Source organism: Aricia agestis, chromosome 12 (assembly GCF_905147365.1).
Source record: "Aricia agestis chromosome 12, ilAriAges1.1, whole genome shotgun sequence".
Lineage (NCBI taxonomy): Eukaryota > Metazoa > Arthropoda > Insecta > Lepidoptera > Lycaenidae > Aricia > Aricia agestis.
Window position 1 is genome coordinate 46,775 of NC_056417.1, and position 13,457 is coordinate 60,231.

General features: G+C 60.3%; 1 protein-coding gene across 1 annotated transcript; it reads right to left on the reverse strand.

Moving 5' to 3' along the window:
* Positions 1–283: 283 nt before the first annotated feature.
* LOC121732664 lies at positions 284–9,041 on the reverse strand. Its single transcript, XM_042122621.1, has 3 exons — positions 7,585–9,041; positions 3,551–5,762; positions 284–3,506 (listed from the first exon to the last, which is right to left on the reverse strand). Exons 1-3 carry the CDS (start codon positions 9,039–9,041, stop codon positions 390–392), a joined length of 6,786 nt encoding a protein of 2,261 aa, XP_041978555.1. The 3' UTR covers positions 284–389.
* Between the last annotated feature and the right edge of the window lie 4,416 nt (positions 9,042–13,457).

Genomic DNA, 13,457 nt, shown 5'->3' on the forward strand with positions numbered 1-13,457 from the left:
ACGCAGTGAAATGCAGTAACGCATTCGACGCAGGGAATGGGGACTCCCCTGCGGATATGTGGGGCTCGCCGCGGCGAAGATGGTGAGTGCCGCGGCCCTACCCACTAAAACACTGCGATGTTCCTGTCTCCTGCAGCTGACGGGTGCACGGGACCCGACGAGCATTACTCCGTAGGTCCGTCAGCGCAGCGCCTGTCTTGCGCAGGCCCCTCTTCTTGGTGGGGGTAATGGCCCCCTAAGCCGAACAGAGGCCCCAAACGGGGGGCTTGTTCAGGCCATCCTTCACCGGCGGTGTCGCGATGCGCAGGAACATGAGGCGCATCACGACCGTCTCGGGACTCGGTGCAATGGGCGGCGGCGTCCCCACACTGCCACCCCGAGTACCCCTGCTAAGGCGGGACGTTTCGGCCATTTTGGACGATCCGTCTACGCCTCGGCCGTCGTCTCCTATGAGGGTCGAGCGCCTCCCTCTCTCTGACTCGCTCGGCTTCCTCTTTAATGGAGATCACCTCCTCGGCAAATCTCTCTACGTCTCTCCAGTGGTGCTCGCTGCTCAGCATGGCTTGCACCAGTGCCGGCAGCGAGAGGTCGAGTCCGATGGCGGCCGTTAAGGCCGCTCTTTGTCTGGTCCATGAGGGACAGGCCAAGATGGTGTGATCGGCCGTGTCCCTGTCCGCGGTGCAGTGGTGGCACCGCGCTGACTCCTCTCTCCGGGCTATCTCACACAGGTACCGACCAAAGCAGCCATGCCCGGTCAGCACCTGTGTAAGGTGGAACGAGAGAGCACCGTGCTTGCGTTTCACCCAGTCCTTCAGAACCGGGCGAATGGCCTCCACTAGGTCTACGCTGACCCGTGGCTCCAGCAGGCGCTCCTCCCATAACTCCAGTGTCCTCTCCTTGGCTTGAGCCCTCCACCGACGTACGGCGTCCGGAAGGGGGTTGCTGCCCCCCGCGCGGACCTCTGCGCAACGCCAGTAGATGTCGGCGAGAGCTCTCGCGTCTATGTCCCACGGGACGCTGCCGGCGAGCAGGCAGGCCGCATCCTTCGATATGGTGCGGTATCCGCGCACAGCCCGCGTCGCCATTACTCTCTGCAGTCGCCCCAGGACGAGTCCGTTTCCGGGCAACAGATCTTCGGCCCAGATCGGCGCCCCATACATACACATGGAGCGTATCACCCCCATGTAGAGGCGCCGACACTCTAAGCTGGGGCCCCCGAGATTCGGGAGCAGAGTGGCTAAAGCCCCAGCAGACTTGGTGACCTTCTCGGACAGCCGGCGGAAATGCTCCTTAAAGGACCACCGGCTGTCAAGTACCAGACCGAGGTAGGTCATGGAAGACGCCACTTCGATCCTGGTTCCGCCAACCACGATAGCCAGACCGGGCGGAGGGGCGTTCCTCGGCCCATGGAAGATCAGGGCCTCGGATTTGTTAAGCGCCACCTTCAGACCCAGCGACTCAATACGCCGGACTGTTTGCGCCACCGCCGCCGTCGCGAGTATGACCGCTTCGCGCACTGTCTTGCCACGGCAGACGACAGCTGTATCGTCCGCATAGGCGACCTTCTCTGCGCCGGGGAGATCGGCGCCACGGAGGACATAGTCGAAGCCGATGTCCCACAGGGTCGGCCCAAGAGAAGAGCCCTGTGGGACACCGCAGTCGACCTCATGTTCTTCCCAGTTGCCGTCTTCCGTCGGGTATTGTACCGACCGCTCTGATAGGTAATTCCGGATCACCCTGCGCATGTACCTTGGCACGCCGTGGTACCTGAGCGCCTCGTTGATTGTAGCCCAGGGCAGGGTGTTAAAAGCGTTGCTGATGTCTAGTGACACAACCACCACCACCCCACCCCGGGAAACTACCTCCTCTGTGGTCGCCCGGATTCGGGCTACCGCATCTATAGTCGATCGACGAGGTCTGAATCCGAACTGGGCGCTGCTGAGGTTCGGGCCGACGTTCTCAAGGTGGCGATTGAGACGCGCCACGATAACCCTCTCGAACGTCTTGCAGATCTCGTCGATCAACACTATTGGACGGTAGGCCGATGGTTGGTCCTCAGGCCGCCCGTGTTTTCTCAGCAGGACGAGTTTGCCGGTCTTCCAACGGCGGGGTACTCGACCCTGGACCAGACATCTGGTCAAAACGGTGAGTACCCGCTCCTCCATGTGCTTCACCGAGAGCACCCACACTCGTCCCGGAACGCCGTCAAGACCGGGGGCCCTGTTCTTCTGGCCCATCTTCTGAACGGCTGCTGCCAGCTCTCCCGCCGATACGGGCGGCACTTCTTCATCGTCATCGGACTCCGCAGTGGGTGGTGCCATGGGAGGTGGCGACCACTCGGCCCTAGATGGAAACAGGGCCGAAATGATGGTTCTGCGGAGCTCCGGTTGCAGAGTCTGGGTGAGTGGTGGGGCCGCCGGGCGAAGCTTCTGCCTCACCCATTTATATGGCTTGCCCCACGGGTCCTGGTCCAACGTATCCAGGAACTCTTCCCAGGCACGTTTCTTCGCCTCCTTGATGGCGTCCCTCAGTTCGCGACGTGCTGTACGGTACTGGTCATAGACGGACTCTTCTATCTGTTCCTCTCGAGTCCGTCGTCGGCGATACCTCTGGTAGCAGCGTCGGGCCGCAACACACTCCTGTCGAAGTCTGGTAAGCTCAGGGCACCACCAATAGCTCTGGCACCGAGGCTTAGCTGGTCCTACGCGGGGCATCGAGGCGTCGCAGATGTTGTGCGCCGCCTCATTGAGCCATTCAGCACACTCTTCCACATCCTCCGAAGGCAGAGGGGCCCATGACGCCACTATCGCCGCTTCCTCGAGCAGGTCTCGGTCCAATCCTTTCAGGGACCACCTCGGGCCGCCGCCAGATGGAGTTGGGCGGCCTTGCTCCACTGAGTGAGTACAGACGGCGAAGCTAATATACAGGTGGTCCGAGAGCGTCTCGGTATTACCTAAGACCTGCCAGTCACTGACTCGTCGGGCTATCGATGAACTGACCAGGGTCAGGTCGACGATCGACTCGCCTTGGCGGCGGACACACGTACTGACCGCGCCGCGATTCGCCACCACTAGACCGGTCGTGATCAGCCAGTCTTCTACCACGCGGCCTCTTGCATTCGTCGCCGGAGAACCCCATAGCGTGGACTTCGCATTGAAGTCCCCGGCGACGACTACAGGAGGCGATGACCCCTCGATGTATGCGGTGAGTCGAAGAAGCAAAGCTTCGAATTCCGCCAACGGTCTGTTGGGGGAGAAATATACCCCCACAACGGTAAGCGCCCTCAGACCGACCACGACAAATCCTTGGCCCCGAGTCGTGTTCCCCGAAGAAGGAGGCACGATATTGGAGCCGAGGACCACGGCTACAGACGAGTCGACGTCCCCAATCCAGTCGTCCCTAGCCAAGACCCGATATGGCTCAGCAACAACGGCGACATCCACCCTCCGCTCCAGTATCGCCTGAACCCACAAGTCCTGCGCCTGAGCGCAGTGATTCAGGTTACCCTGAAGGAAGCGTAGAGTGGCCGTTATTGGGCCTCCATCGGAACCTCTCTAGCACCAGAAGCCGCCGTAGCTGTTGTGGCGAGCTCCTTAGTCTCTTGGCTCTTTTTAGAGCCGCTTCTCTTTTTAGTGGGGGCAGACTTTGAGCACGGTTTGCTCCCCACAATGTGGTCCGCCGGCTTCCCCTTCGATGCACACAGAGCGCAGTGAGGCGGATTTCCACACGTTCCAGTCTGGTGTCCGGACTGTCCGCAGCGGAAACAGAGCTCGCTGAGATCAGTTTCCGAGGGGCATGTCGCTCTTGTGTGCCCCGTTTCGAGGCAGCGGTAACACCTCATGGTGCGCGCAGCCAGGAGAGTTACGCGCACCACTAACCACCCGACGTAAACTTTGGTGCCGGGAGCCGTCACCAGTTTTGCGGCTTCGACGGGGCACTTCACCCACGCCGTTCCGCGGCCACTCCGGTCCAGGCGGATCTCGCCGACCTTGACGTCCTCGACGCGGCAGTTGCCTGGACGAGCAATGGCTGCCGCGATCTCTGTCGGGGTGGCCGTGTCATCCATCCCCGAGACTCTCAACTCGGCGCACTTCTGCGGTCGGGAGATACGGACATCGTCCTCCCCGAGAATCTCTCTTAGCTTCCCTGCGAGGGCGTCGGCCTTTTCCTGGCAAGCCGTACCCGAAACTTCGTATAAACGAGCCCCGGTCACGGCCTGCTTGAATTTAACCGCCGGAATTTCAAGTGCCGGGAGGTCTAGACGCTGTTTTGCCCTCTCGAGGACGTCTTTATAAGAGACGCCTCTCTTCTCCGCGTCCGGCATCAAAGTTATAACGACAGCCGCAGACTTCGGCGCGCGCAACTTCTGCTTCCTTCTATACCTTTTCCTCTTTCCTTTCTTCTGCGACTTCTCCTCTTCTTTCTTATTCGTTACCTTCCCTCTCTTGACGACCCGTGTCCACTCAGAAGTGGAGGCGGGTTGTGGTGCCGCCGTTGTTGCAGCCGCATCGCGTCTCGCGGCTGCCGCTTCAACAGCGGCGGCAGTCGTCTTTTTCTTTTTCTTTGCCTTTTTCGGCGCTGGACCGGGATTCGTCGGAGGCATTAAGGTGGAGACTGTTGTCTCCGGCGAAGGCGTCCTCTTCTCAATTGGAGGCGGTCCCTCAAGTGTGATGACAGGGCCTGCCTTGTCCTTCCTCTTGTTGTCCGCGGCCAAAGGCGGACGCAGGCGCGGCTCCGGTAAGAGTCGGGCCTCTAAGCCCTCCAGTCGCGCATCCATTCGGGCGCTGGTTACAGAGACCGCCTCGCGCACGGCCCGCTGCAGCAACTCCTCTATATTAAGCTCCTGATTGATGGGAGCAGGTTGTGGAGGGGCGTCAGCCAGTCTGCGCTTGACAGTCTCCAGTTCCCTTTTCACTTCCTCTAGCTCTCTGGAGAGGCGCGCATTAGCCATCTCCAGGGCTCTTGTTTCGGTGGACGCCGAGTGATTAAGGAGGGCCACACACGCCTCCTGTATGGCACTTGTTGCCTGCTTAAGGGCCGCCACTGATGTCCCCTTCAAATTCTTAGATTTTTTGGCCACGTCGCTGATGACCTCTAGGCTGGTGGTAATCACCGACCCAAGTCTCGCCGTCGTGACCTCCTCCTTCTCTGCCATGGTGACGTCCAAGTTGAAAGAGGATTCTGACATCCGGTCCACCAGAACCCGTGGAACCAGTGGAATCCTCTTAGCCGATTCCAAGATTTGGCGCTCGGCCTCGACCTCCAGGGCCCGCTGTTCTACGTCCAGAAAATCCTGTTTGGCCTTGGCCAGGCCAGCGTATTCACCAGTCGTGGGGGGCCTGCCCCTCCCACGTTTAGAAGAAGATCGGTTTTTCGCCGCTCCCTTGTCCTTCTCGGGGCTGTCCTCGCCACCACGCCTCTTGCGCAGGAAACGAGCCCTTTTCGAGTCGTCACTGTCCTTGTCCAATGAAGCGGCGGTCTCATCGCCACTCATGTCATCGGTCCCACTGCCTGGACCTGGATGCCTCCGGAAGAACCCAGTTGCAGAGCCAGTAGAAACGGGCGTAGTCGCCCGCGAGCCTTCTCCTTCACTTGCCGTCAACATAACCATCACGTCGTGCCTATCTGATGCCGTTTTCTTGCTTAAGTCGTCGTTTGATCCGCTCCTCACCTTCTCCATAGCATGTTTAGGGCCCCCAGTATACCTGGCCCGATCCCCCGCCGAAGCGGGAGTGTGGGATTCTCCGTTGCCGGTACCCACCCTGGGAGTATTTTTTGCATGCTGACTTTCCATTGTTGTTTCCCCATTTAAGGCTGGGTCGACCTTGTGCCCTCATGACCGAACCTCTCCGAGTGGCCACGCAGCCCATCGCCGGGCACAAAAACTTAGGCTTCGGGGCCCACAGGCCCATCCATCACTCAATTACACACACACATATACACACAGTATCATACGCTGATGTATAGAAGAGGTTAAACAAAAAATGAAAGACAGTGTAGAAAGATGGTGAAGAGATAGACAAAATAAAACAAAACAGAAAAAAGAGAAGAGTATACTATAAAAAGAGAAGAAAGATAGAAGATAGACCGGCGATCAGCCATCCTGAGTGCCTCGCCCCGTGTAAAGGGCGGGGCGGCGCACCCAGGCGCCCAGGGACACCAACGAGGAGGAACCGGTATCGCCCCCAACCTAACCTAACCTAACCTAACCTAACCTAACCTAACCTAACCTAACCTAACCTAACCTAACCTAACCTAACCTAACCTAACCTTTTTTTTTTTTTTTTTTTTTTTTTTTAGGAGGGGAAATGCATTACGCATCCCCCGCCCCCTCGGGGGAAGGGGCGGGGGTATGTGGGACTCCCTACTCGAGGTTTACCCACTAAAACCCCCCCAGCCCTTCGTCATGCGCCTTGTGCGGGAGGGACGGGAACCGCGGAGCGACTACAACTCCGCCCCTCCCAGCGCGCAGCCGCAACCGGCACCTTCTTCACGCGGCTTGAGCCGCGTACCTCACCGAGAGCCCCCCGGGCTATAGGGGGGCTGTCTTCTCGGGACCCATACAGTGGGCGGGATCCCCCGATCACCGCCCACGAGTCTTAGGCATCCGTCTCCATTCGGGCGGAAACGGGCGGAGCCCGCGCGCCCCTTGGCCTCGACTTCTGTCGGGCCTTTTTGGTCGGCGCCTTGTCTTCTCCGGGGGCCGGCTTTTTAGCAGATGGACATCTGCCCAGCTCGTGCCCCCTTTCGGCCCTGCCAGCGGCCTCGCACAGGGCGCAGTTTGGTGCTGCAGCCCCGCACTCCGCCGCCTTGTGCCCCGGTTTCCCGCACCGGAAGCAAGTCCCACTACGGTCCACCGGGCACTGGCACTTGGCAGCCACGTGGCCGGTGTCCTGGCAGCGGAAGCAGCGCGTTGGCCTCGCGGCCAGCAACGCCACCCTCGCCGACACCCAGCCAATACGCAACCGCCCAGAGCTCGAGAGCTTCTTGGCGGCCGCGACTGGGAGGCGGACCCAACACGATCCGTCCCCCCGTGGCCCCTCTCTGATTGGCCCCGCCCGAACATCTCCGGCCTGGCATCCTCCATCCAATGCGACCGCCTCTACCACTTCTGCGGTCGTCACGGAGTCATCGAGACCGGCGATGCGCATCTCCGCGCTTGCAACCGGCCGTCCGACCTTCACCCCTGATGGCAGGACGGTCCTCAGCCTCGCGGCAAAGGCGTCCGCCTTCTCACTTGCACCCTCGCCGGAAATCGCGAGGAGGCGCCCTCCGGTTCGGGCCCGGCGGAAGCGGACTTGCGGGATATCAAGTTCCGCAATGCTTATCGCCCGCCGAGCCGTCTCAAGCGCCTTGGCGTATGTCATACCCGCCTTCACGGCCGACTCTTCTATGGTGAGAGCGACGGCCGCAGTGGCGGGAGCTCGAAGCCTTGGCTTTCTCTTCTTCTTCGGGGCGGCTGTAGATGGTGTAGCCACCCCTCTCTTCTTCTTGCCCTTTGGACCTACCGTGGTCCATGGGGCCTCAGTACGAGGGGCGCTGGTTTTCGCTCCCCCTTGTGTCGCCTCCTGAGCAGCCATTGACGGCCGCTTTTTCTTCTTTCGGCCCTTTTTGGCCTTGGGCGCCACGGGCGCGGCCGGGGCCTCTTGTGGGGCCTCTGTGGCGACAGGCTGCCGCGTCTTCTTTTGGGCCGGTTTCCCCTTGGCTTTTGGCTTCGGGGTCCCCGGCGTCTGCTCCGGTATTACCTCCTCCGGTATTGCCTCTTCACTCACGACAGCGGCTGGAGTAACACTCCCTACTCTGTCCGCCGCGAGCGGAGGTCGGAGCCGTGGCTCCGGTAAGAGCCGGCTTTCCAGACCGGCCAGCCGAGCGTTCAGCATGTTGCTGAAGGTCTCTACGTTAGAGCGAGAGACCTCAGACAACAGCTGGCGCATGTCCTGCTCGGCCGGCTTTGTCATCTGCTGACGTAGGCCCTCTACTTCTCTGCGCATAGACTCCACCTCCTGTTGGAGCCGCGCATTCTGAGCTTCGAGGGCTCTTACTTCGTCTGTCGTTCCGCGGTTCTTCATTTCGGCGACGGTCGCGCGTATATCGCTGACCGCCTCCTTAAGAAGGCGCTGAAACGTCCCCTTCAAATTGTTGGACTTCGTTGCGACCATGGTGATCGTCGTCAACGAAGTCTCCACGCATTTAGCCAGAGCGTTGATGGTCTGCTCCGGCCTGTCACTGTCCATGGGCGCAGGGCTCGCGAGGAGCGAAGACCGCGTCTCTCGAGCGGCCCTGGCCGCCTCGGCCACCTCTTCTTCAGCCTGAAGTCGAAGGGCCTCCTCCCTCTCTCGGTTCAAGTCGGCCTGCGCCTTCGCCAAACCGACATATTGTCCGGTTGTTGGCGGGCGGCCGCGTCCTTTCTTAGATTTGGGCACCACCCCTTTACTGTGGGTCGGCGCCATGTCTTCCTCCGTGTTCCGTCTCTTACGGTGAGTCCTATCCGGGGTAAGCGCGGGCAGTCCCTCGGAGTCCAGCGACATGCTGGACATTTCGCTGGAGTCCGAGAGCCAGCCCTCGCTGTCACGACCGAGGGAGTCAAATCCATGTTGGGAGACTCGACCACGAGGGGAGTCTCTACCAGTCAGAGAGTCCTTTCCAGTACTTGGAGGCGGCATTTTCACGTCGCGTGTCAAAAGAACACGCGGCAGATCCTTGTCGCCTCTCAGTTTCCTCTTCTGCATTAACTTCAGCATCCGCTCAACGCCGTTGGGCTGCGGCTGGCTGAAGTCAACGTCCTCATCCGTTAAAAGCTCCGCTGCCGGCGCGGTAATGGGCGCCGGCTTCGGGCTGTCGCGTTTCTTCGCGCTGTCACCTCCTCCTCCTAGCGCCGCCAAAATGGCCTTCTGTCTCGCCGCCTTGGCAGCCTCCGCCTCACTCGACGCACTTTGTGCCGCCCCCGTATACGCGCGGCAGACACCCTCTTTCGAGGGTGCACGGGATTCTCCATTGCTGGTACCCGCCCGGGGAGTATTTTCCAAATTGCGCTTATCCATCATTGTTTCCCATTTAAGGCTGGGTCGACCTTGTGCCCTAATGACCTGGTACTCTCCGAGTGGCCATGCAGCCCATCGCCGGGCACGAAGCTTAGGCTTCGGGGCCCACGGGCCCATCCATCACACAATCACACACACATATATACTCAAAAACACACGCTGATGTAAAGAAGAGGTGAACAAAACGAGAAAGATAGAGTAGAGAAGGTGGTGAAAAGACAGACAAAATAAAATAAACAACAAACGAAGAGTAAACTATACAAAGAGAGAAAGACAGGAAAGACCGGTGTTCAGCCATCCTGGATACGTCACTTCGTGTAAAGGGCGGGGTGGCGTACCCAGGCGCCCAGGGACACGAACGTGGACGGACCGGTATCGCCCCCAACCTAACCTAACCTAACCTAACCTTTTTTTTTTTTTTTTTTTTTTTTTTTTTTTTTTTTTTTTTTTTTGAGGAGGGGAAATACGTTACGTATCCCCCGCCCCCTCGGGGGAAGGGGCGGGGGTATGTGGGACTCCCTACGAGAGGTCTACCCACTAAAACCCCCCCAGCCCTCCGTCAAGCGCCTAGTGCGGGAGGGACGGGAACCGCGGAGCGACTTCACTCCGCCCCTCCCAGCGCGCTGCCGCAACCGGCACCTTCTTCGAGCGGCTTGAACCGCTGACCTCGCCGAGAGCCCCCCGGGCTATAGGGGGGCTGTCTTCTCGGGACCCTTTATGCGGGCGGGGATCCCCCGATCGCCGCCCACGGGTCTAGGCCTCCATCTCCATCGCGGCAGAGACGGGCGGAGCCCGCTTGCCCTTAGGCTTCGGCTTTTGCCGAGCCTTTTTAGACGGGACCTTCTCTTCTCCGGGGGCCGGCTTTTTAGCAGATGGGCATCTGCCCAGCACGTGCCCCCTTTCTACTTTGCCAGCGGCCTCGCACAGGGAGCAGTTAGGCTCTGCTGCCCCGCACTCCGCCGCCTTATGCCCCGGTTTCCCGCACCGGAAACAAGTCCCACTACGGTCCACCGGGCACTGGCACTTGGCAGCCACGTGGCCGGTGTCTTGGCAGCGGAAGCAGCGCGTCGGCCTCGCGGCCAGCAACGCCACCCTCGCTGACACCCAACCAATACGCAACCGCCCAGAGCTCGAGAGCTTCTTGGCAGCCGCGACTGGGAGGCGGATCCAACACGACCCGTCCCCCCGTGGCCCCTCTCTAATCGGCCCCGCCCGGACATCTCCGGCCTGGCACCCTCCTTCCAGTGCGACCGCCTCTACCACTTCTGCGGTCGTCGCGGAGTCATCGAGGCCGGCGATGCGCATCTCCGCGCTTGCAACCGGCCGTCCGACCTTCACCCCTGGTGGCAGGACGGTCCTCAGCCTCGCGGCGAAGGCGTCCGCCTTCTCACTTGCACCCTCGCCGGAAATCGCGAGGAGGCGCCCTCCGGTTCGGGCCCGGCGGAAGCGGACTTGCGGGATATCAAGTTCCGCAATGCTTATCGCCTGCCGAGCCGTCTCAAGCGCCTTGGCGTATGTCATACCCGCCTTCACGGCCGACTCTTCTATGGTGAGAGCGACGGCCGCAGTGGCGGGAACTCGAAGCCTTGGCTTTCTCTTCTTCTTCGGGGCGGCTGTAGATGGTGTAGCCACCCCTTTCTTCTTCTTGCCCTTTGGACCTACCGTGGTCCATGGGGCCTCAGTACGAGAGGCGCTGGTGTTCGCTCCCCCTTGTGTCGCCTCCTGAGCAGCCATTGACGGCCGCTTTTTCTTCTTTCGGCCCTTTTTGGCCTTGGGCGCCTCGGGCGCGGCCGGGGCCTCTTGTGGGGCCTCTGTGGCGACAGGCTGCCGCGTCTTCTTTTGGGCCGGTTTCCCCTTGGCTTTTGGCTTCGGGGTCCCCGGCGTCTGCTCCGGTATTACCTCCTCCGGTATTGCCTCTACACTCACGACAGCGGCTGGAGTAACACTCCCTACTCTGTCCGCCGCGAGCGGAGGTCGGAGCCGTGGCTCCGGTAAGAGCCGGCTTCCCAGACCGGCCAGCCGAGCGTTCAGCATGTTGCTGAAGGTCTCTACGTTAGAACGAGAGACCTCAGACAACAGCTGGCGCATGTCCTGCTCGGCCGGCTTTGTCATCTGCTGACGTAGGCCCTCTACTTCTCTGCGCATAGACTCCACCTCCTGTTGGAGCCGCGCATTCTGAGCTTCGAGGGCTCTTACTTCGTCTGTCGTTCCGCGGTTCTTCATTTCGGCGACGGTCGCGCGTATATCGCTGACCGCCTCCTTGAGAAGGCGCTGAAACGTCCCCTTCAAATTGTTGGACTTCGTTGCGACCATGGTGATCGTCGTCAACGAAGTCTCCACGCATTTAGCCAGAGCGTTGATGGTCTGCTCCGGCCTGTCACTGTCTATGGGCGCAGGGCTCGCGAGGAGCGAAGACCGCGTCTCTCGAGCGGCCCTGGCCGCCTCGGCCACCTCTTCTTCAGCCTGAAGTCGAAGGGCCTCCTCCTTCTCTCGGTTCAAGTCGGCCTGCGCCTTCGCCAAACCGACATATTGTCCGGTTGTTGGCGGGCGGCCGCGTCCTTTCTTAGATTTGGGCACCACCCCTTTACTGAGGGTCGGCGCCATGTCTTCCTCCGTGTTCCGTCTCTTACGGTGAGTCCTATCCGGGGTAAGTGCGGGCAGTCCCTCGGAGTCCAGCGACATGCTGGACATTTCGCTGGAGTCCGAGAGCCAGTCCTCGCTGTCACGACCGAGGGAGTCAAATCCATGTTGGGAGACTCGACCACGTGGGGAGTCTCTACCAGTCAGAGAGTCCTTTCCAGTACTTGGAGGCGGCATTTTCACGTCGCGTGTCAAAAGAACACGCGGCAGATCTTTGTCGCCTCTCAGTTTCCTCTTCTGCATTAACTTCAGCATCCGCTCAACGCCGTTGGGCTGCGGCTGGCTGAAGTCAACGTCCTCATCCGTTAAAAGCTCCGCTGCCGGCGCGGTAATGGGCGCCGGCTTCGGGCTGTCGCGTTTCTTCGCGCTGTCACCTCCTCCTCCTAGCGCCGCCAAAATGGCCTTCTGTCTCGCCGCCTTGGCAGCCTCCGCCTCACTCGACGCACTTTGTGCCGCCCCCGTATACGCGCGGCAGACACCCTCTTTCGAGGGTGCACGGGATTCTCCATTGCTGGTACCCGCCCGGGGAGTATTTTCCAAATTGCGCTTATCCATCATTGTTTCCCATTTAAGGCTGGGTCGACCTTGTGCCCTAATGACCTGGTACTCTCCGAGTGGCCATGCAGCCCATCGCCGGGCACGAAGCTTAGGCTTCGGGGCCCACGGGCCCATCCATCACACAATCACACACACATATATACTCAGAAACACACGCTGATGTAAAGAAGAGGTGAACAAAACGAGAAAGATAGAGTAGAAAAGGTGGTGAAAAGACAGACAAAATAAAATAAACAACAAACGAAGAGTAAACTATACAAAGAGAGAAAGACAGGAAAGACCGGTGTTCAGCCATCCTGGATACGTCACTCGGTGTAAAGGGCGGGGTGGCGTACCCAGGCGCCCAGGGACACGAACGTGGACGGACCGGTATCGCCCCCAACCTAACCTAACCTAACCTAACCTAACCTAACCTAACCTAACCTAACCTAACCTAACCTAACCTAACCTAACCTAACCTAACCTAACCTTTTTTTTTTTTTTTTTTTTAGGAGGGGAAATACTTTGCGTATCCCCCGCCCCCTCGGGGGAAGGGGCGGGGGTATGTGGGACTCCCTACAAGAGGTCTACCCACTAAAACCCCCCCAGCCCTTCGTCATGCGCCTTGTGCGGGAGGGACGGGAAACCGCGGAGCGACTACAACTCCGCCCCTCCCAGCGCGCAGCCGCAACCGGCACCTTCTTCACGCGGCTTGAGCCGCGTATCTCACCGAGAGCCCCCCGGGCTATAGGGGGGCTGTCTTCTCGGGACCCATACTGTGGGCGGGATCCCCCCGATCACCGCCCACGGGTCTAGGCATCCGTCTCCATTCGGGCGGAAGCGGGCGGGGCCCGCGCACCGCTAGGTCTCGACTTTTTGTGTCGAGCCTTTTTGGTCGGCGCCTTGTCTTCTCCGGGGGCCGGCTTTGTCGTAGATGGACATCTACCCAGCTCGTGCCCCCTTTCGGCCCTACCAGCGGCCTCACACAGGGCGCAGTTTGGTGCTGCAGCCCCGCACTCCGCCGCCTTGTGCCCCGGTTTCCCGCACCGGAAACAAGTCCCACTACGGTCCACCGGGCACTGGCACTTGGCAGCCACGTGGCCGGTGTCCTGACAGCGGAAGCAGCGCGTTGGCCTCGCGGCCAGCAACGCCACCCTCGCCGACACCCAACCAATACGCAACCGCCCAGAGCTCGAGAGCTTCTTGGCGGCCGCGACTGGGAGGCGGACCCAGCACGAT

Coding starts and splice junctions, on each gene's coding strand:
- LOC121732664 (XM_042122621.1), bottom strand. CDS start 9,041: ATGGATAAGCGCAATTTGGAAAATACTCCCCGGGCGGGTACCAGCAAT. Junction 5,763..7,584: donor CGAAAGAAGAAAAAGCGGCC/GTCAATGGCTGC, acceptor AAATACTCCCAG/GGTGGGTACCGGCAACGGAG. Junction 3,507..3,550: donor CGGCTTCTGGTGCTAGAGAG/GTTCCGATGGAG, acceptor CGCTTCCTTCAG/GGTAACCTGAATCACTGCGC.